This window comes from Neltuma alba, unplaced genomic scaffold (assembly GCF_004799145.2).
Source record: "Neltuma alba isolate B1F8T4 unplaced genomic scaffold, ASM479914v2 tig00005234_pilon, whole genome shotgun sequence".
Taxonomy (NCBI): domain Eukaryota; kingdom Viridiplantae; phylum Streptophyta; class Magnoliopsida; order Fabales; family Fabaceae; genus Neltuma; species Neltuma alba.
Genome location: NW_021634028.1, coordinates 2,971 through 28,544, shown reverse-complemented (window position 1 = coordinate 28,544; position 25,574 = coordinate 2,971). Strand labels below are relative to the sequence as shown.

The window sequence follows — 25,574 nt, the reverse complement described above, 5'->3', positions numbered from 1 at the left end:
TTGTGATGGTTATTAAAAAGAAAAATCAAAAACCTGATCAAAGTAATTTCAAAAATTATGTGAATAGTATGAGCTGGTTAAAATTTAAATCAAAATCATGATCCAACAGAATATTTTAACCAAATTAATATCTTCACATGAGTGGACTAAACACTATGAATGGCAGAAATCACAGAAGTCGTCAAAAACTGCACTACACATGCTGCTGCATGCTACCTCCGTTCATTAATAATATTATAAGAGTGAATTTGACTTTCAATTTAATTTTAAATATAAGATTTTAATTTATCTTATCTCTTATATTTATTTTTTTTAAAGTAATCTTTATAATAGTTATATATGTTAAAAATTTTACCAAATACTACTTCTAACTAATACACATAATTAATAAGATTATTTAAAAAAATATAACATCTATTCATTACAAATAACTAATTTTACAAACTTTCCCATTATACTTGAATTACTCAACTCATCTAGCACCGGTAGCATGTATCTTTGTTTTTCCCTCAACGTGAAAAACTGGACATATGCAAAGGCACAGTCCCAAGCCAAAACCTTAATCACAGGGGCATTGATTAAGCTAAGATATCAAGAACGTGACACCGCGACAGCTGATCATCCATTTTTCACCCTTCACTGTAGCAGGGTCCAGTGGAAGATCAAAATGATCAAAATATGCCCGTTTCTCCCTCCGACCCAGATCTGAATATGCGGAATCCAGCATCTCTCTTCACTTTTGAAAGGCAGGTGATGAATCCCACAAACCTAATAGCTAATTCTTTTTTCTTTTTGTTGAATGATAGCCAAAAATCTTGGCATAGCAAGAATCTCTGAAGCGGAAAGAAAGTGCAGATATAATTCAACCCAGAAAGGAGTTCACAGAAGAAACATTACTGGGATCGAGGTTAAACCTTCGACTTTTTTATTAAATATGCAAATCAATAAGGTGCTTCAACCTTAGACACCATTGACACATGAAAACATTCTATGACTTCCAAATCGCACTAGCTGCTTCGGAGGGGAAGAGCCACGGTCTGTTCTGTCCTCGTGAGCAGACGGAGACCCGTAATCGAAGTCTCCCACAGATTTATGTCGCCGATGATGACGATGATCATGGTTGTTCCCTGCATAAAGATGATGATGATGAGCCACTTTCTGGGTGGGAGCTGTCTCATAGACCTGGCTTTGAGATTCAGTCTGAGGACAGATCTCGGCCATGTTGATGTAGCTGAGAGAAGCTCCGGTTGAAAGACAGTGATACTGTCGGCGAGTTCTGCTTTTCTTGATTGCTCTGAACACAAGTGGAAGAAGACCCTCCATTTATGAGCTGCTAGTAGTTCTAAAGAAGCACTAAAAAGGAGATTTTGCAGAGTGATTTCAATCAAAATGCAAGATTTGGAGCAGTTGGCGTTTTCGGGGTTAGGTGGAATTTGATATTATTTGCAACAAGTGGAAGGAGGCGCAAGTGTTTTGACACTTGGAGGAAGCTGCTCGAGTTCGTCCACGAATTTGACTTTTGTGCCCTGTTTAAAGTCGCGGACAGATAAGCAGCCAAAATCGTTTTCTATTCACGGACACCACCCGCATATGCTTTGCCTCCTTCTCATGTTACATTAAATTATATTATGTTATAAGTACGTGTTAAAAATTTGAAACAGTAGACACTCGCAAATAATTTTATTATGATCTGTGAGAGAAACAGTCTGCTGAAGAAACAGAAGAAAAGGATTGGAATTTACTATGATAACCTGCTAGTAACAGACTAGGTCATCATGGAGGCCAATTAGCATCCTGAGATATTTTAATTTAGTTCAGGGAGATGATTTAGAATAGACTCCGTTGGAGGTTTCGCTTTCTAAACAGTTCAATATAATAAAGAGAATGAACAATTCAAAGGACAAAAGGACTTGGCAAATTTATAGCGCTTAAATGGATTTGACTTGAATCCATTCCTTGAACCCTAAGGAAATCTAACACCCACTTGGTGGATCATGAAGCTGCGGTGACTAAGACATTAATTTGCAGTCTATATACCAACTTATACCAAGTTATGCAGCGCTTGTTACTTGTTAGGATTCCAGTTTCCTACAAAGCTCCTAGACAGCCATAAGCCTCTCAGCAATAGAAGAGTGACTATAATTGGGAAGACCAGCCAATGGCAGCACGCAAACAAGGTTGGTAAACAATAGAAGGTCGAAAATTTTTTAGTGGCCAATTAGTCGGTACGCCTATTCAACGTTTCTCTTAAATTCCTATAATGATTCTTCATATATGGTGGGACACGATTCTCTCACTTATTGTCGTCGGTTTCCAATGATTAGTACAAATGTCCAACAGCACTTGATGGAAGACGCGTTGCCTTTTCCACCAATATCCGTAAGCATAATTATTGTAATTCATATGCAAAGAAATTGTTACGTGTGGAGAGACATCTGGTTTTGCTAATCTACTGCACCTCTGACATAGTGAAGCGTGAATCCCTCCATGCAACATCCGAATGGGCCATTTGGTTGGTGTTGCAAAAGTACCCCATTAGAGAGAAACCCAGGAGCAGATCGATCGAGCAGTAAATTTCTCATCACATCAAATTTTCACCTCTTATTATTGTTAGGGCTCCTCATACCTGAGTGATGTCGCATAAAAATGTTTATTCATGTTAGGAAGTGTTTGGCAATCCTTAAAAAATATTTTTTCACAAAACAAAACAAATTCCTTTACATATTTATTTCGTAAACTGTAAAAACACTTTTAAAACCATAGTTTAGTTTCTATTCATACACTTTTAGTCATACTTTCATATGACAACAGAAGAAATCCACTTCCACTTTTACCCAAAAAGGGGGGAAATCCAATTCCACTAGCGTAAAAATAAAGATAAACAATTGTACAAGCACGTCCTGATTTACACTCCTTAAGCATATCCATATCTCAAAATGCAAAAGTGAATTATGAAAACAAACTGCTATTGAATCGACCTAAGTTCGTTCTACCAAGCACAAAACTTATCAAGCAATGATCCTGATAGCCGCACGTTTCAACCATCCATATTCAACCAATGGTGTTAAGTCTCTCGCCTTGGCCTCCTTCGGGGAGCAGCAGATGTTTCCTCCCTGTCTTCGTCCTCTTCTCTCTCAGCACTGCCTTGATTATTGGAAGTTTCTGCCGGTTGCTCGTTTGTCCTCTCAACTCTTGCCTGCAAAAAGATTACAAATTGGTCAGAAGACAAATTTGAACAAAACTTCCCGCAAAGGAACATAGATGATAGAACATGAGAACCAGATATTTTAACAGGCAAAAAAGAAAATCAAAGGAGTTTAGCTACTCACAGGCCTCTTCCCTCCAAATATAATCTTGAAGAAAATTGTCAAGACGACTACTATAATGGATGCAAGAATTCCGATCGTTAGATTGGGTTGCTTCTCTGCCTTTTCAACCAGATCCTGCGGGGAAAATTAAGTTTAGGGGCACATACCACAAGGTGAAACGTAATGAATTCCGAATTGAAAAAATATCAAAGATGATTACTTACAAATATCTTAAGCTTGTAGGAACTGAGGAAGGGAATGTCCGCAATCTTGTATAAGAGCTCAAAAACCTTCTTCTGCAACATTGAAATTTCAATGAGCGTGAGAGGGCGAAAAAGCAAAATCTATGTGTCCGTGCATATGAAAGTGAGAGGGGGAGGTTAATAAAAATTACGGAAGAGACCAAGGAAAAGAATACTGCCAATTGCGTTTTACCTGGTAAGCTGCAAGGCCACCTGCTTCGGGAGCCAACTCTTCAGCCTTTTGTTTCTCTTTCTCAACAGTAAATTTAGGCTTCCATGTAGTCTCCCGATAAGACTCTGCAATACTATCGTCTTTGGCTATCAAAATATTGTCGAAGAGGATGCCATCTTGCATTGTCCAAATCTCAATGCCAATAGCAGCAATAGGCTCAAAATCAGGTTTCTCAAGTTGGAAGTAGTCTGGATTAGGAATGTCCCGAGGCTTCCATATACCCTTGTAATTGGGGTTCTCAATGAGGGGAGCATGCCATTTTCCCTTGTAAGCTGGATTCCTCTTCATTGGTCTCTTCCACTCACCACAACCAGGGGCTGCTTCACACTTTGGGTTATCAATTTTAGGGGCTTCCCACTCACCATCCTCCTCGTCATCCCAATCTTCTGGTTTAGTTGCATCTGGGTCATCTATCTCCTCAGGCTCATCATCTAACCATCCTTCAGGCTTCTCAGCTTCTTCATCTTCAATTTCCATGGGTGCATCCTCATCCCAGTCATCTGGCTTCACAGCATTTGGGTCTGGAATTTTGGGTCTCTCATCCCAGTCCTCGGGTTTCTTATCATCAGGATCAGGGATTGTCTTGGGAGGGATAAGTGGAGGCTCAAAATCATCTGAAGATAAGAAATTTGCCTTTTTCTTCTCCTCCCCATCAATCAAAATTCGCAACTCATTGTCAGTCTTCAAAATAGCAGTGTATACATGAGATAGTTTGTCAGATGGGACAGATGGGGGAAACTTCAGATGATGTTCTACATACTCCCCGCTCTTGGGATTCTTATGCTTGAAAATAAAGTGCACCTTGTTTGTGGCCCCACATTTGTCAGGACCGAACATGATAGAATATGGAGATTCATTGTCAAATTCCTTGGGTTTCCATCCGACCTCCTGTGGTCGGAGATACTTCAAATATGCACCGCCACATTCAAGGCCATTCTGTAGACGAGTCTCAAACTGGAGAACAACTGTTCCATCCTTAAGACTTACAGGCTCAAGTTCTTTGACTATGGCGTATTTCTTGGCCTTCTCACTGACAAGAAGTCCATAATCATCATGCCCTTCACTCTTCTCATGCTTCCACACACCTGAAAAACATTACAAATCAGAATCTTCTTCCCCCTTAAAATTTTGGAGCAGGTATCGAATGAAACTCCACTATCAGAGAAAGATATAAAAATAAAATCGTTGAAAGAATAGATGGAAGAATATTTATTAAACTCAGAATGAAATGCCATCTTATGGCCTTATGGGTATGGGTAATCCGTAGACGCACAAATATTTGAAGAGAATTCCAAAATGCGATGCCAATGAGGAACTCATAATAGAGATAGTAGTACATGTCAGCGGCCTATTGTTGCAGATTTATTGCAATCCTTCAGTGCTCACTATTTCCCCTAAAAAATTTATATGCCCACAAACATTCATCCTTTTGCTTGCCTAGGCAAAGAAACTACAAACATTGAAGAAGTTTACCTTTCTATTTGGTTTTAGTACTCCCAATTTTCTCTCAAAAGTTCAGATTTTGCCAAGAAAATTTCCTAAAAACTATTTTCAATCGCAGCTGCAAGCTTTCTCAGTATCCCAGAGTAGTATTTTGGAGTGGGATGTAAGTCAAGTGATGTGACTACACAAGTCGAGAATGGTTAATCCGTAATAACTGATTTACGGCACGCACCATCAATAGGATCAATTTTCTATATCAACGAAGACAGGAAGAAGAGAGTTAAGTGAAAAATAAATTTTACTCGTTTCATCCCTTCAGGAGCTGTTGGCGACCAAACAGCAATAAGGAATAACCACCATTTTCACCGATCTCCGACGACAATAAAAGATAGAACAATATATTTACCTTTGTAGTCATCCTTCTCGGACACAATCCAACGGCCTTCAAAATCTTCGTCAAATGACTCGTAGAAGATCTAAATGAAATTCAAATCAAACAAATTTTTAAAAAATAGAGATCCAATAGAGAACGAGACAAAAATTAATTAAACTAGGAAAGGACCAGAAGGAGCCAAATTACCGCATCATCGTGATCATCAGAAGTGCAAAGCATGTGAAACGAAGAACAAGCAATTAACAGGAGAAGTAAAGAGAGCCCCAAAGGGATCGGTTTTCGTTCTCCCATGGCTTCCGCTTCCTCAGTGACTCTCCACAGTGAAACCCTAATAGACTAAAAATGCGAGTGAGAGGAAGAAAATTGGGCTTGTAAATAAAACCCTGTTCCAAGGTAAATATAATTCTAGATGAAAAATGTTAGCTATTAAACCGTGAAATCATTTGTTTGTTCTCCTTTTTATAATAGTTCTCCGCGAGACTTCCTTGTCGCTGTTCCAACCAATGCATTTTGCGTTCTGGTGCCACGTAAATATGTCCAATCGCTAGTTGCCACGTATTTATCTTGCGTCATTCCCCCGTTCGCCTTTTTTTGTTTTTTGCCAGATGTTTGCTTTTTTTAAGGGATAAGAGCATTTTCTTTTCAAAATTTAGCCGTGGAAAATACTTGTATTGCAAGTTTTCCAATTTTTCAAGAGTATTTTAGGAAAAATATTTTATTTGATCCATAAGTTATTTGATTTTTGGTTGTGTGTGTGTGCGTAAAGAATAAGATATTAAATTAGGCTAAAATATTTCTGCATTTTGCATGTAAAGGATAGACGTTGATTCATTGCAAATATTGCAGGCATGCAAAAGCTCAATCACTTGATTAGCAGCCGAATACATAGGAAGAACTATAAGTGAGATGTATTCAAGTTACAGCTTCAAATTACCATGCAACGCAACTACGTATTTGCAGGATGGAGATTCAAAGAACAACCATATCCATTCAAGATTCATACGGCAGGATAGAGAATTCCAAGTCCGGAACAACAGGCACAGACATATTTGCAGGGACAGAGCTTCCATCGGATCAGTTTAAAGATGTCATGCTGTAAGCCGGACGAGCTCATGGTCGTCGTTCAATCTAATCAAACTGAAGGCAGTGATTTTCTTGGCCTTCTTATTGGCACTCAACAATCTCCTAATCTTGACCACATCATCCCATTGCTGTGTGTGGGCATAAATATTGGCCATAATGGAATAAACCCCACCGTCCTCTGGTTTTATCTCCATCACTTGTTGGGCTGCTTTCTTTGCGATCTCAAGGTTCCCATGTGTCCTACATCCTCCAAGCAACCCTCCCCACACGAAAATATCCCCATCATATGGCATTCCTCTTATAAGCTCCATCGCTTCTCCAATCAAACCTGCCCGCCCCAACATGTCCACCATGCAACCATAATGTTTCAGCTCCGGAGGAATCCCATAAACAGGTTCCATTTCATTTAAGAGTTTTCGAGCTTCATGGACCAGACCAGCGTGGCTACATCCCATTAAAACTGCTAAGAAGCTCACTTCGTCAGGTTGGATTCCAGATCCAATCATTCTAGAAAAGTAGTCTAGCAAAACCGAACCCTTGCCGTGCATCGCAAGACCGGCAAACATTGCATTCCACGTAAACACATTTTTATCAGTGCTTGAATCGAATATATCTATTGCAGTCTCAAGACATCCGCACTTGGCATAAAAATCCACCAAAGCAGTGGTCAAAAAGGAAGAAACATGAATGCCATTTCGGGTGATGTGCTCGTGGATAATTTTCCCCTGTTCTAATTCCCCCAGCTGAGCACAAGCAGAAAGAACGGAGACCAGTGCGATGTTGTCTGGGCGAAGTTCTAAAGCAAGAAGCTGATTGAAGAGTTCGATGGCTTCACTGCACAAATTGGCCTGGGTATAACCAGCTATCATAGTGCCCCAAGAAACAGCATCACGTACGGGCATTTGGTCAAACATCTCACGTGCTCGCGTAATCTGCCGAGCCTTGACAAACCCATCAATCATGGTATTGTAAGAGACAACATCCCTGTAAGGACTTTCGGCGAACATTTGGTAGGCATCGTCGACACGGTCGTGGACAGAGTAAACACGTACAAGAGAATTCAGTACGAACAAATGGGCGACGAACCCGAACTTGAAAGCTTGTGAATGAACTGATTGTGAGAGGGCAAGAACACGGAGTTGAGCGCAGGCTTTGAGAACAAATGGGAAGGTGTGGAAGTCAGGGGAAACAGAGAGACGGCGCAACAGGGTAAATATGTGGAGGGCGCAGAGAGGCGTGGAAAGAAGAGTGTGAACTCGAATGAGGTTATTATACGAGAATGTTGATGGGTTTGGAATGGAACGGAAAACAGAGAGTGCATAGCTCGATGGGTTGAAAGTGGCGGATTTGGCCAAGTTAGTGGGTATGAGGATGGAAGCAAGGGTGTGGAGAATGGTATTCAAGAAAGGTGAAGGATGAAGGAAGAGGAGACCGGAAGTAATTGAATAACCATGAAGCTGATGCAGTTGTTTGATGAATTTGCATCTCTTTATCCCATTTAAGAGATTCATGTAACCCACACCTTTGCTTCAGTGACGAATCAGCCGGAGATATGATACTTCGGACGAGCATATGTATGGGACTCGTACTTTCACCATGCTCGTCGGCAGAATCCGCCTCTTTTTATAGGTTGGGACGAAAACGAAACAAGAAAAAATAAAAACAAAAATCGTGAACGGCAGGATTCGAACCTGCGCGGGCAGAGCCCACATGATTTCTAGTCATGCCCGATAACCACTCCGGCACGTCCACCTCATTGATGTGCTTCCCGCATCTTTTCAACTGGTAATGAGGCATTCTTACTATGGTAACGGTCTAACGGAATCGACTAATGCCCAAAACATAGGTAAACTCCGGCCCACGAAAACGAAGCAAGCAAGCCGTATAGAAGCCCAAGAAGCCACTTGTGCCCGCGGCGGGAAGCTGCTCCTTGGCGGGTGGCGGCGGCCTGAGGTATAAACTCAGACGTCTCATACAACGTCGGGAGGTAAAATTTGGCTGAAAACCACACCCCCCAGCGGTTCCACGTGACTCCAAACAGTGAGCGAGCTCGATATCCGAAGCTTTGGTGATAGGACACGAGAAGGATATGGGAAACAAAGAGAAAGCGAAGGAGCGAAGAGAAAAGAGGATGCAAGAGATATCGATTCTCAGGACCATGCCCTATTCTGATCACCAGAGGTTGGATTATTCGCTCCTTTAATCTATTTCAGCTTAAAAGGAACTTAATTTTAAAGTTTGCTCGCCGTTGGATTTATGATCGCCCGATGCCGAAAACCAACATTTGCTGGATTCTAACATCCCAAAAATCTACCAACTACGCACACTCTATTAGAGCTGACAGGAAAAAGAGGCATTACGAGTTTAAGAGTGGTCAAATTTATATGGCACTGAAACTTGTAAGGATAGGAGCTTGCTACTTGGCAAAACCAGAAAAGGAAAAAGTTTCGGGTGTATAAAATTTATTTGTCTTTTAATCGATTAAATAATAAGTATCTGGACTAAATGCAGAAGACTGAATGTCTTTCTAATTGGATAATTGAATTCGACCTGAGAATAATCGCACTAGGCAGGTATGTAAATACGGCTATATGTATTTTTTTTAACCGTGATTGCTGTTTACACCTACAGTAATTCAGAATCTTTCCCGCCCTTCATGGCATTAGATTTTTTTCCCCCCCTTTAATTTGCATAATCGCAGGTGGTGGTCTAAGGAAACAGTTGCCGTGGTTACTGGTGGAAACAGAGGCATTGGATTTGAGATTTGTAGACAACTAGCTGGACACGGATTGACTGTTATATTAACATCAAGGGATGCGAGTGCCGGTTGTGAGGCAGCTAAGGTCTTGCAAGAAGGTGGTCTTAGCGTAGTTTCACATCAACTGGATGTACTAGATTCTTCATCCGTCTACCATTTTGCTGAGTGGTTACAGAAAAATTACGCTGGTTTGGATATTCTGGTTGGTTTCAAAGATTTTCTTTTTCTTTTTCTTTTTATATATAACCTGGTTTCAACTCAAGCGCTGACCAACTGACCGATATTGGGATCTTCATAATTGTTCGTAAATTCTAATTGCTTCTAGTTTACCTTCTCAATGTTCGCTGCCTTATATATGTTCGTTTACTTTAAATTTATATTAATACCTTCTGGCCATGAAATTCTACTCAAATACAACAAATTTTAGCAGGAACTAGGAAGTAAAACAGGCCCTCCATTTATGTTTCTAAACAATGTTATTCTCTGCAGGTAAACAATGCAGGAGTTAATTTCAATCTTGGGTTTGATAACTCTGTTGAAAATGCCCTTAAGGTTATTAAAACAAATTATTATGGCGTTAAGATAATGACTGAAACTATGATTCCGTTGATGAAGCCTTCCACTAAAGGTGCTCGTATTGTTAATGTGAGCTCGCGTCTTGGTAGGCTAAATGGTAGACGCAATGTAAGTGAAAATTCTTTATGTTGCTTCCTGAAGATACATCTTTTCTGTGTTATATAGTATACCAACATATATGTATATGTATGTTGTGTGCGCGCGCGCGCGAACTATGGCGAAGCAATCTTTTTTCTTGTGATATATCCTGAAGCGAAGTTGATCTTCATCTTTAATTCCTTCTTTTGTTTACACTTTCTTCTGGTAAATTTGCTATTTTCTTGTCTGCCTTCATATTCAGAATTTGCAATTATTGGGACTAAATTAGAACATGTCACCGCTACAGAGATATCCGTGTTCTTTGTATGTTAAATTCCTTAAATTTCTTTATTCTTAGTCTACTAATATTACTTGAAACTTTCAACAAGGTTAAGTTAGAACCTGAAAGTGTTAGAGAAGCATTAAGCTTTATGACGCCTATCAGAATTCCTGTGGTCTCTCCTGTACTTCATTTTCATTTTCCCTTGACTGATATGTTAGACTGAAAAATTCATATAATTATACATCCTTTCGTTTTGTTTCGCATTTATTCTGCCATTTAAATATGTGATGTGTGCCTTCTGGCGATATCTTGTTGTTAGCTGCTTTAAATTACAATAGGGCCATTGGTTCCTTATGCAACTTGTTATAGGTCGTAGCCAAAATAAAAAAAGACTGATTTTTAGCTGCTTGAGGGACAGAGAATCGGCGATGTAGCCTTGAGGGAGCAACTAGATGACGAGGAATCCTTTTCAGAGGAACTGGTTGACAGGACTGTGTCCACTTTCCTACATCAAGTAGAAGATGGAACATGGACATCAAATGGGTGGCCTCAAACCTTCACTGACTACTCTGTGTCAAAACTTGCAGTTAATGCTTATACCAGACTTATGGCAAGAAAGCTTTGTGAGCGACCCCAGGGTGAGAGGATTTACATCAATTGCTATTGCCCTGGGTGGGTGAAGACTGCTCTTACGGGTTATGCAGGAAATATCACTGCTGAGGAAGGAGCTGATACTGGAGTATGGCTTGCCCTTCTTCCTGACCAACCTGTATCTGGGAAATTCTTTGCAGAAAGGCGGGAGATTAAATTTTAAGCCATTTGGATTTTGAGATGTATTGTGTATATGTATGAAGGGCAGCTATCACCTTTTGGGATGGAGAAGAAGTCGGCTTGCTTGATCAGTCCATGTAAAACCATGTTTGAAGTCAACCTGATGTTTCGCCTTGTCTATTTCCCCACGAGGTTACTATTTCCTAGTGCTAATAGTTAATACTCTTCCGGTCTTTAATATAGGACCCAATTATTGAGTTGGTTTTGGTTATAAATATAATACCCATTTTTTATATTTATCAATTTTCTCTAAATTACCCCTATAGATACTCTCTCAACTATAATCAAATAGAATAGGAAGAGAGGGTATTAAGAAAGATGATTACGGTATTTTAGGAAAAACATGTCACATTTCTTATAATTAACTAACTTACCTAACTTCCTTAATCTAATCAAATTAGTTAAATGAGTCTTATATTAAGGATCAAAGGAGTATCATTTCAGTCTTTTAATCCTCGAATCAGATATTCACAAATCTGTTCAATTAATTCTGCATTTAACTTTTATCCGCTGTGCGCGCGCGCTTACCATTTTCGTAGATATTAATAAGAGATTTTAAGGCTGTAGTGAAATTTAATTTATAGTTTTTATAACACAAACAATTTAATACTTTTATGTACCAATATATTTGAGGATTAAAATTTAATTATGTAGCGGTGGGTTGTAAATTGTGCGCGCGCGCGTGTTTTTTTAACCCCCAACAGATAAACTGTATTCGTTAAAAATAACTAATATTCGAGTTTATATTTTTTTTCAAAACAAAAAAATTAAACCATCGAACTAAAAAAAATGCTCCATCTTATCCCATTTATATGTTACTCTGAACATTATTTATAACACATTATCAACATTTTAAAAGCTGAATATTGAACCTGCAAGCCTAGTGGATTGTGGTTTTTCTGCTGAATCAGTAATGTGAGAATTAAATAAAAAATATTATATATGTGTATAACACATATATAAGAAATAAAATGTTAAATAAATTTAAAAATAAACACATATAAACAGTAAAAACATATTTCATAAAAGAAATTATAATACAATTTAAAAGATAATTAAAAGTAATAACTATAAATAAATATTTAATAAAATAATAATGAAACTCAAAAAAAAAAAGAGAAAAAATTAAGAAGGCCAAGCAATTTGCACCTTATTCACCATTTTTTTTAGCCATTTTAAAATATAGGGAATGAAAATTGTGAGCTATTTACATGATATTTATATAATTCTCTTGCTGATTAAGTGATTAAAGATAGAAGGCACAGGGCGCACGCACGCTGCGAGCCTGCGAATGCGAAGCTTTTTCTTTTATCAGTTCGTTCCATTTTTTCCCTTCATACGAAAAATTGACGAGGATTAAAACTCTATTGTAGCCCAAAAAGAGAGCCTATTTACTAGAGCCTTGCATTGAAAATGAGAGTAAGAACTAAGATTGGGATTAACAAAATTTATTAAAAGAGTTTTTAGAACAAAAAATTACTTAGTATATTAACTTGAACAAACCTGTATATGTAAAATTAAAAAATATTATGGAAGGAGATAGTATTTCCCATTCAATCTTCATGGATTTACTTAACCCATATAATAAGTAATTGTTTATACTAAATATTTTTTTAATTACAATATCAGTTCGCATTCTAGAAAAAGTAATTAACGGTTTTCAAGTTTCAAGTAATGAAGCTAAGGGCATGTTTGAATTAGTGTTACGCAAAGTTGACTTCTAATTCAACTGATTCTTGTAACTGAAGTAAGAGTAAAGGTCAATTAGAGTATGTTTGGATAGGTGGTTTTAAAAGTCAGTTGAAAAAGTTAAAAGTTGTTTGGATGATTAATAAAAAAGTTAGTTTAATTGTAAAATGACTAAAAAGGGTATGGACTTTATTGGATAATAATGTTTAAAATTTTAAGTTTTTAATGTGATAATAATTTAAAAAATACATAAAATTATTATGATAAAATATAAATAGTTTATTTGTAAAATTATAAAATAAAAATATTTGTTATGAAGAAAAATTTGAAAACACATTGTAGATAATTAATTAAATATACATAATAGACAAACATGAATATAAATTAAAATTTATTTGGTCTAAATAAAAACATATTATGCTAACGAAGGAGATGAGATAGAGGAAAAAATGTGAAGGTAAATCTGGAATGTTCATTTTTAATAATCACCGTTTGACACTGCAGTTTGAAAAGTCATATTTTTCTCCGTTGAATCCAACTAAGGTTGAAAGCCAAAAGTTAGTTAGAAAAGTTAACCCAACCAAACAATAGTTTTTGTTCAACTTAATTTGTAACCTCAATTTCACAGATTTCAAAATACAACTATAGTTTCAACCTGCAATATAAACATGTCCCAGGGCGGCCGAGGATGGTATTCTGCCACCATGTCCTTGTTTTGTGCTTCTGTCATGTTGTTGCGTGTCAGCTATCATTGATCTCCATTTTCCCACCATTGTCAAAGATAGAGAGGTAGAATCGTTGATTTCTAATATTCTTTCTTACTTCTTTTACCCCTCATTCTAATCCCTGTTTTCTTTCTCTTCTCTAATTATTATTCCACCGATTTCAGGAAGGACGTGTACATGCAAGGTCGCACGTGGCCTCTACTCCGTGTCACGCTGTCAAACATCGGATTAATCCAACGCTCTAAAGCCTCTCACAGCGCGAAAAGACCCGGCGCTCCTAGCCCCCGTGGCTGAAGAAGGGACACGACAGTCGTCGCCCTGCCTCGTCTGTGCGTGGTTTCCTTTCCAACTAGCAAAGCAAGAATTGCTGCCAAATACCTAAACTTAGCCCCTAAAGGGCGGAATCCCTTCACTTCTCTTTTGGTTGGCGATTAATTTGTTTGTAACAGCGGTGCAATTTAAATTCTTGGGTTTAGGTTCTGCAGAAACCACAATCTGATTGTAATGGCGAGTTTGCGAAGACTTGTAATTAACGTTTCCAGGGTGCTCAATTATGCGTCTACGCCAAGCTCTATCCAACCTACTTCAAATCCCCTTCTCAGGTTCTCCTTAAACCATAAATTTCTCCCGTGAATTTGAACTCTGATTGGTGTTTCTTTTTTAATTTTTTTCTCTTATGGAAGTGGGGGTTATTGTTTTTTTAGGCCTTCCTATGGATATGCTTTGTCTTCTCGATTCACTTCCAGAGTAACGACGCTCAATCGCTTGCTATAGACCTGTCCAACGAAGAAAGCAAAAGGCGCTTGTTTAATAGGTTCCATTCTGGAATCTCAGTGTTTTCTCCTCATTTCTCCTCTCTTCTATTGAATACGTTCCTCCATCATCTTTTTTTTTTTTTTGTAATGATAGACTTGACATGTTGATTTACTTCATGTTTCAATTTATGTGTAGATTATTGTACAGAAGCAAGCAACGAGGGTTCCTGGAGCTGGACTTGGTCCTCGGCAAATGGGTGGAGGAGAATATCCATTCCTTGGATGAAAATCGGCTTAAATCTCTTATTCATGTTCTGGACATGGTATTTTCTGAGTCATCCTTATATTTTTTATTAATAAGATCACGGAAGAATTCATTTCGCTCTATCTGCCCTAACTGTTATGTTCTTAGGAATCAAGTGCTTTCCAATATCTTCCGTAGCTCTTGTTTGTGTCTCTGTCTCTTTGAATGAATGCATGCCTGCAAGAGATTTAATTTTACTACTTAGTATTATAATCCCCTTCACGGACTATCTTTTTGCCACTTATATCTAGTCAAACATCATCAAGGTAAGATAGAGTAGTTCAAGTCTGGAATCTGATTTGATTTGGGAAGAGAATCCTAACTTCTAGTTAATCAGGACCAGAAAAGAAATTTTTCAGGTCAAAAGCTAGAGGCCGTTTGGTTCTTTAGGTCTTTAGAACATGATATTTGGAGCGGTAGCAATGCTTCTCTGAAAACTCAAAAACCTTAACACCTGTGAGTCCGTGGCATTTCAAACATCTAATTTCTGGACTGCAGGAGAATCCGGATTTATGGAAATGGGTATCCGGGCAGGAGCAACCCCCTGAAGCAGTCACCTCAAATCCAGTGAGTTTCTTGCTATCAATTCAATGATGAAGTTCCAATTCACATTTTCCTCCCCGTGTTTTTTCTTCGGGGTTAAAATTCTCACACGAACCATCTGTTGCCTTGTAGGTCTTTGCTGCTGTGCGGGACGGAGTCAAGAAGAACCTTGATAGCCATGCCGCCCCTGAAACAAGAGCAACGCCTGGCCAACCATGGGTAAGAGGTTGGGATGATATCAAGAAAGGTCGGGATGGTCCTGTTGCTGGGAATCAGTAGCTCCTTCTCGATGGTTTGGGGTTGTCTCTTTGTAAAAGCAAAAAAAGGATTGAATAAAATCTGGTCGGCCATTATTGTTGTGTTTATGAAGGGCTGAGTAACTGCAATTTCAAGGCTTGTATAAGCTGCTTGAGACATGAAAATACTCCTTTGGCCTGACTGTTATCCTCGGTGTTCTGTGTGTTAAACTTGTTTTCTTTTCTTTGTTTTTTTTTTTTTGGGAATAAAGTGCTGGGTTCTATCATTCTTAACTCAAAGGGAGATACCTACAAGAAACAAAACAAAAGAAAGAGACGAGACTTGACTTCCCCCTTGCTTGATTCTTGATTTCTCTTCTACCAGAGGGAATTTAAGTCATTTTTTGAATGATGTGGTTGGTAGGGGTGAACCTGCCATGGTTCTCCCTTGATAAACCGTGTGGTTTGCAGTTCAATTGATACCAACCGCTGCTTAAGGAATGGATGTTTGAGTGTGCGAGCTATTATACGGGAAAAAAAAAATTACAAATAAAGACCCTCAATATGTAAAATTGCGATTTGAGATTTTTAATTTGAAAAATAGCAAATAAGGATTAGGTCCTATTTTTATAAATGTGAAACGTGAGTGAAATGTCTAAATTGTTATTCAGTTAAATTGTGATTTAGTTTACTGAAATTGTCATTTGTTAAAGTAAATTTATCATTTCTCATAGTCAACTCGTCATTTGGTACACCTTTAGTCAAGTCGTAATTTGGTCCACTCAAATTGTCATTCATTAAAATGAATTTGTCATTTTCCATAGTCAACTTGTCATCTGGCTAAGAGATATTTTAAATATTCATTACGATTTTATATTTGAAAAAGGAGGATCGGGTGTTTATTTGTTAAATTGAGGACCGCAACTTAGTGTCTTTATTTATAATTTTTTCAACAAAAAAAAATCACATTTTGTAATTATGAATTATGATCGCCGTGAGTCGATATTAGCGTCAAAGCATGGAAGCATTTTTGTTCAAGGTTCCTTCAATAGCGAATGGACTGCATACAATTGGTGCCTTGAACAGTAATTCATCTTGTTCGGGTTGAATGTTCACTCATTTAATATTTTAAAATTTTTAAATATATTAATTCACTTCGTATATTCGTGCTGACATTTCTAAATCATGAATATTCGGTTATAAGTCCCACAAATTAATCTGGAATTGGTCAATTAGAAGTCTCATAAATAATATAACTACAATTTAGTTAGTGAATTATATTTCATCACTCAAGAAAATTATATAAGTTAACTATATAGATTAAAATCTTTAATTACATATCTTGCAAATTATTAATTTATTGATTCTTATAATACAAGGCGTATTAAAATCATAATGAATATATCATATTCTAAATAAATGAAATTTTTATCTAAGTGGTATGTTTTCTTCTCTTTTATTTCTTCTTATATTTTCAATAAGTAGAACGCTGTTTAGTTAATTATGGTGACATGCAAAAAAATAAATAAGTACTTCATCAAAAAAATAAATAAGTAAAATGTTAAAATTGCAAAAATTATAGCTGAATAAATCAGAATCCTGCCGCGCTGATGAGTAAAATACACGTCTTACATTCGTAATAAATTTTGTTGATTTTATTTCAGACTAATGCTGGTTAACCCAATTGACGGCGGGGGAGTGATCTCACAAAAAGTTGAGGTCTGTGCCTCTATCTCGGGATGATGATGATGATGAGCCTTTCTCAGGCCAATGAAGATTGTCGCAGCAGCTAGGCTGCCATTTCCCCCTTATGTGTCTACTCCTGTAACTTTAATTTGACGAGTTCCTTTGTTTTCTTCTTAAACCGTCTTCTGCTTCACCTGCAAAGTTTCTAGATTCTTTTTGTACGATGATTGATGTCTTAAGAATGGCTGGATTTAGATGATTCCTCAGTTTCGCGGATTATTATTTGTATAGTAAACAGTTTACATGGGTAAGGAGTCGGATTCGAACGATTCCAATGGATGGAACCGTGCTCGGGGGCTGGTGGTGAAGACTCTAGTACTCCTTGGAGGTGCACTTCTGGTGAAGCGACTAAGTAAGTCTACCACACGTTGGGACCATGCTCGTATTGTCTCTCAGTCCCTCGCCGGCGAAAAGGTGAATCGTCTACTCATATTTGCATTCTTTACTGCTCCTTGTTGCTTGTTGTGCGTGTATATGTGTGTGCTAGATGATCCTTTTCTCTATGTTTGTGCTTAATTCTTCAAAACTTTTTGGTGTAGTATTCAAAAGAGCAAGCCTCCAGAGACCCGGATAATTATTTCAATATTAGGTATGTTAATTCATTCTTTTCAGTTTCTGATTGGCACTGTTACCATTATCTGTACTATAGCAGCTTCTGTTTTGCCTATTTTATTCCCAGACGTTTCAGATTATAATTAGTATCAGTACCTAATGCCTATACATTTCACCGTTTTCGAAGTTGCATTGCCTGGAACCATAATTTCTTAACGATTCCCTCTGGAAATTTTTCAGTTTGAGAAGGGGAAAAGGGAGGGAGTGATGACCGAATTTATTTTCTTCATTTGTTTTTGGAGAGGGAAGCCACTCATAAATGCATCATTTTTATCTATAATTTTCGCAGAATGCTCACGTGCCCTGCGGCAGATCTAGTGAATGGTTCAAATGTCCTGTATTTTGAACAGGTGAATATAATACGAGTATACTAGCATCTTCATTGTGAATAATTTTTCCGTCTTGTAGATCTCAATCTCATAAGTTGCTCATGAATATTTTTTCTTTGTGCTGATAGGCATTTTGGAGGACTCCACAAAAGCCCTTTCGACAGGTAGTACACATGTCTTGTGAGTTGTGAGAATTGATGTTCAAATTTATTTCGTATGTTTCTTAATACTCAAAATCTGAACATGAACCAGTGGCCCAGAAAAGGTGGGAAAAAGAAAAAGAAAAGAAAAACCTGAACATGCGCAAGACTACTCCACAATGTTGACTTTCTGGGAATTTTGCCACACGCACCTTACTATTTTGGTTTTTCTGATGATGCATGGTCTAAATTATCTTCTATCATCTCCATGCAGAGGTTTTTAATGGTGAAACCTTGTCCAAAAGAGTTGAAATGCGATGTTGAGGTTTGTGTGCGACCAGTTTTATGATGTCCTTTTTGTGGTTCTTTTAGCTATTTGCATTTATGCATGGAACTTGGTATGGCTGCTATTATATGGTTATACGGTGCTCTCTCCCTCTCATTTAATAATTATGAGGAGTTTATTCTGTGAAATTTAGTTAAATTTTGCTGCGTCATGGTTGAGAATTGTGATTTAGATTATGTAATTTATGCTATCTTTGCTTTCTAACATCTCTAACTTCATAAAATAACAAGGAGGACTTCTTTAAAGGGAACGACTCTTTATTTTTCTATGGAATAAATATTTGAAGAGTATGTGTTCTCATGCCTTTCTTCCCTCCTCCCTTCTTTGGACCATTTATGCTCCCTTACCTTGAGGAATGCATCTCCTCTGAACTTTTTGGACTTTTGAATTTGTTTCTGATTTCTATGGCAACCAAAAGTAAGTGGTCTAAGATGTAACTAGGTTTTGTTGAACTTCTGATAGAGGAAGCTGCATACCTCATCTTTAGAAGATTACTGTTCTCTCATTCCTGTTACTGATTAATGGACATTATATGTTATTTTGAATTAGTGCCTGACTGCTAGCTTCGATTTTCTGTAGTTAAGTACATATGCCATTAGAGACATGGAGGAGTACAAGAACTTTTGTGATCGCCCAAAGGATCAGCGTCCACAGCAAGAAGAAGTCATTGGGGTAAGCATTCAATCATGTCTATAAGAGGATACAGTTTAAGGGCATAAGGCTATATAAATTTTTCTGAACCTTAGCTAGTTTTATCTGATTTTCAGCAGTACAGTCTATATCAATAAAAAGAAAAAAAAATTTACGAGATATGATATACTGTCAAAAGATTTTAAAAAAAAATCCTAGAATTTAAATTATAAAATAAAAATAAGTATCAAGTATGTTATGGAAGTGATTTTAAATGTGGATGGTATCTTTAAACTGTATAAGCAATTGAGCATGGTTGTTTTCTGAGTAAGTGTGCCGTGGTTTGCAGGACATTGCAGAGCATTTGACAACAATACATCTGAAGCGCTGTCCGCGTGGAAAACGCTGCTTATATGAAGGTTCAACCCCTCCTGGCGGGTTTCCTAATTCATGGGTAATTTGTAGTTAAACTATTGCCTTATAGAAATCATCCCCTCCCCATCCCGAGTCTTATGTGCTGCTTTTCTTTGTCCAAGATGGTCTCATGATGGTTTGTTGAACGTGGATTTAATATCATCAATATAGAACATAAAGTTAAAAATCCTTGGTAATGTGCCAGCTTTGTTGAACTTGGATTTTGAATTTTTTTGCTTGTCTTTTTTCTCTCAATTGGTTTTCTATCCTTTTGTTCTCAAGATTCAAACTCCCTTTCCTTTGGAGGGGATTATTCTATTCTAATTCTGTATAATATCTTGTCCTTTTTGTTGCAGAATGGAGCATCCTACTGTACTACCGAACTCACAGTCATGAAAAATAAGGAGATACAAACCTGGGATAGGGGTTATGATGACAATGGAAATCAAGTTAGTTTTGTACCTAATTCTGCATTTTTTTTTTTTAGCTAGTTTGTCGAAATGGGTCACAGGAATGGCTACTTGTAAATAGGCATTTATCTGAGGGAAAAAGATTCAACATTATTTATTTTTGTGCCTGATTGCAGGTTTGGGGGCCGAAGGAAGGACCTTATGAGTTCAAGCCCGCACCAACCTCCAGTTTCAACGATATGTTTTCTCCCTTGAACTTCCCCCCTCCACCATCCATGGAGAGAAGAATAGAGGGTTCATTTATCTTGCAAGAATGAAGAGAAAAATTCATCATGAATTTATCTTGTTTCAGGATCTTTTTAAGAGGAAGCAGCCGCTTTCCCCAACTGGGGATGAAGCTATTGCGAAGCTCCAAAGGCTGCAGAGTTAGGAAATTGAGAGCATTGAAAAGAAAATGACCTTAAATCATTGTGGAATAGCCCCAGATGGTGCCTTTCATGCAAAATGTGTAATTGCTTTATTTTACACGGCCGCAACACCCATTTTCGTAGGTCTTCAGTCATCAGTAGTATCTTACTGTCAATAGTGTAGTTCGATATTATAAGCAACAGCCAATAAATAGGTCGCTGTTCTCTCGATCGGTCAAACATTGCATGAGTTTTTCTAGCACATTCATGTAAAGATTTATATAGGTTCCTTGAAGCTATTTGCGTGGTTGCATTATCTGCTTTCTCTCTGCTTATGCATTTATTGGCAAAACTGAGGTTGCTTTATAGTTTCGTGGTGTTAGAAGAGAAAGGGATGACCGGTTATTTACCAAAAATAAAGAGGGTAGAAGCATCTATCAGGCAACTTCACGATGGAGGTTTAACATTATACCATACTAATATATTTAAAGTTGTAAACTAGGAACGTTGGGGGGAAAATATAAAGCAAGTCCGCAATGCGGACAGATATATAGGCTTGATTGGGAGTGAGGCCTACGGAAATTATGAGTGCTGTTGAAGTACGGTGATGGTTATAAGTGGATTGGGAGCAAAAGGATTGGGGAGGACCGGCATGGGGCCAAGGGGATGATGGAGAAGGGGGTCTGGTGGTGCTGTGTTTTTCTTTGCTCTTTCAGTGCCCACCAATTACTGCTTCTCAAGATTGGTCAATGACAATGGAAAGTGGTGCGACACACAAAATGGTGGAAGATAGGCGTATAAGTTTCATCGCCATGTTGTGTCTGCAGCCTCCATGAAAAAAGCGTGGCTTTCATACCCCCACAACGTACAATAATGTCCACTGCCAAATTTTGTGTTTCACTGCATTTGTTTATTGAGAAATGTAAATTATCTAACGATGTCAAAAATTGGGGGGAAAATAGGCGGTTGTTGGAGGCGGTGGTGGGCATGATGGTCAACACACGATTAATTAGAAATGAACCACCAGTTGTTAGTATAAAATAATTATACGGGAGAAGGACATATGCTATGAGTAAGCATTATTAGCTTTGAAACTACCTTACCGGACACGCTCTGGTTCCAGAACAACCAGAAATTATACCACCAGCTAATCTCGAGCTTTTTAAAGAATCAACACCCCTAGTTGAGAGGTGATTGAAAACACATGAACTTTACACGTTCCTTTCATGCACAGAGGATCAAGAAACGTACAATGAAAGAATTATTAAAAGAGAGGCATAACAACAAAAGAAAACTCCATCATAGCTGCAAATGGACAACATATCTAATATATTGTCTGGAAAAATTATCAAAATTTACAATGAAAATTGAACCCAGCATCTGAATTACAACCAACCCCTATGAACACTTGGAGGATTTGACCAAGCAACATAAAGAATCCTAATTGCCTCAAAGAAAAACTGTTATAACCTCTACCAAGGTTTCAGGTCACCCACAGGGCCAGCAGTCCAATTCAAAATCTTTTCCCCTGGTTTCAAGTATATACTCTTGTCGTGTGGCAATTTACGTGCAAGCCCGTTTAGAACTTGATGGAAAGCATCTCCTGGTTGCGCAGGCTGAGGGAATAGCATAGCTTGCTTCATGGAAGGGTTTGCAAGCAACCTCTGCTTCCTTAATATTACTTCTGGTGGGATAGATGTGAGTATAGTGTCCAACTTAGGGACATCCTCTTCGTCAACAAATACACCAATCTCTTCCCATGGGATTGCGTCAGCAAATGGTAGGACAATATCATCAGCAATGATAACAGGGATGCAACCAAATATCACAGCTTCAACCAATCTAGGACTCCAAGGGGCCCAGCCAAGTGGACACAGACAAAAGACAGCGCGTTGCATGTCCTCGTAATATGTAGTTGGATGCTCAGTAGAAATGTCAAAAAGTGGGTTGTCCTTAAAATTCTCCCACACTGCTGCTCTTGCACCTCTGTAAATTTACAAGATACAATCACTTTGACTGATAAAATTATCTGTAGTTGTGTTTGCTTTACATTACAAAAACATGCATGCATAGCACCAGACTTTCAAGCATATTTTTCGTTGATTTCTGCACGTAATCTCAAAAGTCAACTTTTGATCACCAAAGGACTAAGTTCCAATTTGATTTACTAGTTTTAATAATTCAATCATAATAACTAAACACATCAATTAAATTCTAATAGCATTTTCGATCATAGGATGCCACTACATTCTTTGGCACATATGTATTGAAATATAAGACCTACCTTGCATAGTAGCCGCCTTCAGGGTCATTTCCAACATCATAAAACAATCCTCGAAAGTAAACAAAAATGGATCTAGGAGTTTTTTCAGGAATTAAATGGGTGTGCATTTTCTGAGGTGGAGCATATGGAGGAATGGTGATTGAGCCCTCTTTTAGGCAGACATGATTCCTCTGTCCAAATGTCTGAACCAAGGTAGCACGCTGCAGCAATGGCAGAATTCCTCTTTCAATCGCCTTCTCTTCCTGGAACAAAACAATATAACAAAAATATATACTTTCATGTATAATACCAACAAAGTAATCTGATATACTTGAAAAATATTACTTTATTTGCGCACAAAATATTCTTTTTAAAAAAACTTATAAAATGATGTACTAAATTTTCATACTTGATAATGGAAACATGCACCAAAGTCATGAGGAACCACAAAGAAATGATCCGCCCCTTCTGTCCGATTCCAATAAGGCCAGTTTGAAGAAATAAGCTGTATAGCACTTCTCATCATTCTCGGTGATTTAAAAGGTAAAGGAAGTCCATTCGGTGTCAAATCACAGGTGGTGTATACTGGGGTGTAAAACCAATCAGCTTCTTCAGGATTAAGGGTTCGAACAGGACTAGATAAGAGAAATCTATGCATAAAGATTTCAGCTGCAAACATATGAGTGAGGCATCTTGGATCCTTTTGCAGAATTTTCTTATTATATTTGCTAGGGAGTTCATAAACAAAAACCTTCAACCTTCCCACTGGATCATCTTCTAGTACATCACCAGCACTACCTGCAATTGTTCATCCATAATATAAACACTGATGATTAGTCTCGGTTATACAGATTAAATATAACATTGATTCTGAAGTAGTTCAGATCACACTGAAGTTTAGCAGATCTGTATGTGTCAAGCTTATCACTATAATGAGTTTCATTATGAAAGGCTTTGAGAAGTTGCAGAGAAGCCAGCTTATCAATGACCTGAAATTAAAATTTCAAGCAACCAGGCATACCTGTGCAGGTAGACCCATAATTATCAAAATTAACAACAAACACCAAATCAAATTTAATGGACTACCGATATTTGAACTCATGTCTCACTTCCACAGCAATATAACAGAGCCACCTTCAGATATATCGGATTAATTAGAGCATTTAACTTTGACTTCACTCATCTTTACCTGGGTGATATATAGTGCCCCAGTATATAGGTGTGTCCGAATAAACCTCTGACTCCATATACCAAAGTAATACATTTTTCTTTGATACAAAAAAAGGGCATGATTTTGGCTGGCATGAGATCACTAAGTAAACAGAACGCTTTACTACCTCCTATCAGCCTGCATATCCCTATCCTAGTGAAAATTGACCACAAGAACCTGTGTTGATATTGCAAACAATTAGCTGACCCAATAACAGCAGATAGAGCCACTCTATTAATTCCATTTTTTTCTTAAAAAAAATCAATTGACGGGACCGATAACGGCTTCTATATCATCTATTATCCATTGCAACTGGAGCAGCTTCAGAACGTCAATCCCTAAAGCGGTTCATACTCAGTGTTGGAGCCGCGCCCGCCCATATCAAACCAACAAATAATTCAATGTGTGATCTAACTAGCACGGTAGCAACTTAAAAATGTGATTTTAGGACTATGGTGTTTCACAAGATGCTAGGGAACAAAAGATCTATATCGAGACCAGTACGCATAAATTTGGCAAAAACCAAAAAGAAAGTCAACAGCTTATATAGATATCCAAGTGAACCTTAATCTAAAGTAGATCTTAATTGAATACGCGTCAGAAGAACCCAGGAGAGCGCCACAACTATGAAGGATCCAATCATGACCAAAATGAACTCGACTGTAATCAACAGCCCCAAATCAAAGGAAGATAACTAAACTTCCGAAATTAAAAAAGAACTCGGAGATTAAATAAATCGAAAAACGAAGTGGGTCAATGACAGGGATTGCACCTGAAATTCTTTCAGTAGGTTGATTTCGACCTCGCTCGACAGCACCACTTGTACAGAGGAAAGCAACACAAAGAAGCCCAACGAAACCCCATTTCCTACTATTCATTTTGAATTTTTGATTCCCCAGGAAGTTTTAATTCGAGGAATCTCACTGATAGACACGGAAGAAGAGGAAAGCTGGTCACAAAAATATAGCTGTGATAGACGAGTAAAAGAACGAAAGGAAGTCAATTTTAGTCAGCAGAAGAAGAGGACGAAAGTTAAGACGTCACAGGGCAGAGTAGTTGTGGGAGATTTCTTAGCGTTTGGGCTTTTGAGGCTCCGCTCGAAGAAAAGGAATAGGGGATCTTCTCAGCAGCAACGAGAGAGACAGATTTGGCAGAACAAGAAGGCGAATATTGGCTTTGAAGAAACAGAGTTAAAGGGTTTCCAACTACTCTGAAAATTAACGTGAGCGATGGTGGATTATTGAAGAAGGAGAAGCAGCAGGATTTGAAAATGTCAGATTCCTTCGATTTCTTTATCGGCGGGTGGATGAGCAGTCCATCTCAGACTACCATATACACACCTAAACCCAGCTACGTCACGCTGTGAAGTTCAACCCCGGTCGTCTGTCTTGTACTATTTTTTCAACCAATGCCGTTCTTCCACGTGTGAAATTGTTTTTCTTCAGAGGGCGTCCTCAAAAATCTTCGTATTTAATTATACAAGTTATAAAATTTTGCCATAAATAGTAAATTTGCAGGCATGAAAAGGCTAGATTTCTTTCTGTGTTTGGGCACGAAATTTATCGCAAGAATGCCGCATTTAACAGA

General features: G+C 37.9%; 7 protein-coding genes and 1 non-coding gene across 8 annotated transcripts; 3 read left to right on the top strand and 5 right to left on the bottom strand.

The window, feature by feature from the left end:
* Positions 1–836: 836 nt before the first annotated feature.
* Positions 837–1,455, bottom strand: LOC114747165 (uncharacterized). Its single transcript, XM_028935459.1, has one exon. The coding sequence runs from the start codon at positions 1,321–1,323 to the stop codon at positions 961–963; it is 363 nt and encodes a 120-aa protein (XP_028791292.1). The 5' UTR covers positions 1,324–1,455; the 3' UTR covers positions 837–960.
* Positions 1,456–2,806: 1,351 nt separating this feature from the next.
* Positions 2,807–6,056, bottom strand: LOC114747162 (calnexin homolog). Its single transcript, XM_028935456.1, has 6 exons — positions 5,806–6,056; positions 5,632–5,701; positions 3,744–4,867; positions 3,533–3,604; positions 3,330–3,443; positions 2,807–3,196 (listed from the first exon to the last, which is right to left on the bottom strand). Exons 1-6 carry the CDS (start codon positions 5,908–5,910, stop codon positions 3,065–3,067), a joined length of 1,617 nt encoding a protein of 538 aa, XP_028791289.1. The 5' UTR covers positions 5,911–6,056; the 3' UTR covers positions 2,807–3,064.
* Positions 6,057–6,454: 398 nt separating this feature from the next.
* LOC114747163 (pentatricopeptide repeat-containing protein At5g61800-like) lies at positions 6,455–8,320 on the bottom strand. Its single transcript, XM_028935457.1, has one exon. The coding sequence runs from the start codon at positions 8,211–8,213 to the stop codon at positions 6,708–6,710; it is 1,506 nt and encodes a 501-aa protein (XP_028791290.1). The 5' UTR covers positions 8,214–8,320; the 3' UTR covers positions 6,455–6,707.
* Positions 8,321–8,372: 52 nt separating this feature from the next.
* On the bottom strand, positions 8,373–8,454 carry TRNAS-AGA (transfer RNA serine (anticodon AGA)). Its single transcript has one exon. It is a non-coding gene; the product is annotated as a tRNA-Ser (tRNA).
* A 53-nt stretch (positions 8,455–8,507) lies between these two features.
* On the top strand, positions 8,508–11,284 carry LOC114747159 ((+)-neomenthol dehydrogenase-like). Its single transcript, XM_028935454.1, has 4 exons — positions 8,508–8,883; positions 9,404–9,662; positions 9,950–10,144; positions 10,816–11,284. The coding sequence occupies exons 1-4, from the start codon at positions 8,792–8,794 to the stop codon at positions 11,209–11,211; spliced, it is 942 nt and encodes a 313-aa protein (XP_028791287.1). The 5' UTR covers positions 8,508–8,791; the 3' UTR covers positions 11,212–11,284.
* A 2,690-nt stretch (positions 11,285–13,974) lies between these two features.
* On the top strand, positions 13,975–15,725 carry LOC114747164 (succinate dehydrogenase assembly factor 2, mitochondrial-like). The gene is given in 6 exon segments (XM_028935458.1): positions 13,975–14,244; positions 14,347–14,389; positions 14,392–14,456; positions 14,594–14,720; positions 15,200–15,268; positions 15,377–15,725. Coding segments are annotated over 6 exon segments (549 nt in total). The 5' UTR covers positions 13,975–14,146; the 3' UTR covers positions 15,524–15,725.
* A 1,600-nt stretch (positions 15,726–17,325) lies between these two features.
* LOC114747158 (chromophore lyase CRL, chloroplastic-like) lies at positions 17,326–20,830 on the top strand. Its single transcript, XM_028935452.1, has 9 exons — positions 17,326–17,640; positions 17,766–17,815; positions 18,128–18,188; positions 18,296–18,331; positions 18,582–18,632; positions 19,233–19,325; positions 19,633–19,737; positions 20,054–20,146; positions 20,284–20,830. The coding sequence occupies exons 1-9, from the start codon at positions 17,470–17,472 to the stop codon at positions 20,422–20,424; spliced, it is 801 nt and encodes a 266-aa protein (XP_028791285.1). The 5' UTR covers positions 17,326–17,469; the 3' UTR covers positions 20,425–20,830.
* Positions 20,831–21,775: 945 nt separating this feature from the next.
* On the bottom strand, positions 21,776–25,059 carry LOC114747157 (probable beta-1,4-xylosyltransferase IRX10L). The gene is made up of 4 exons (XM_028935451.1): positions 24,760–25,059; positions 23,187–23,575; positions 22,799–23,040; positions 21,776–22,500 (listed from the first exon to the last, which is right to left on the bottom strand). Exons 1-4 carry the CDS (start codon positions 24,863–24,865, stop codon positions 21,987–21,989), a joined length of 1,251 nt encoding a protein of 416 aa, XP_028791284.1. The 5' UTR covers positions 24,866–25,059; the 3' UTR covers positions 21,776–21,986.
* Between the last annotated feature and the right edge of the window lie 515 nt (positions 25,060–25,574).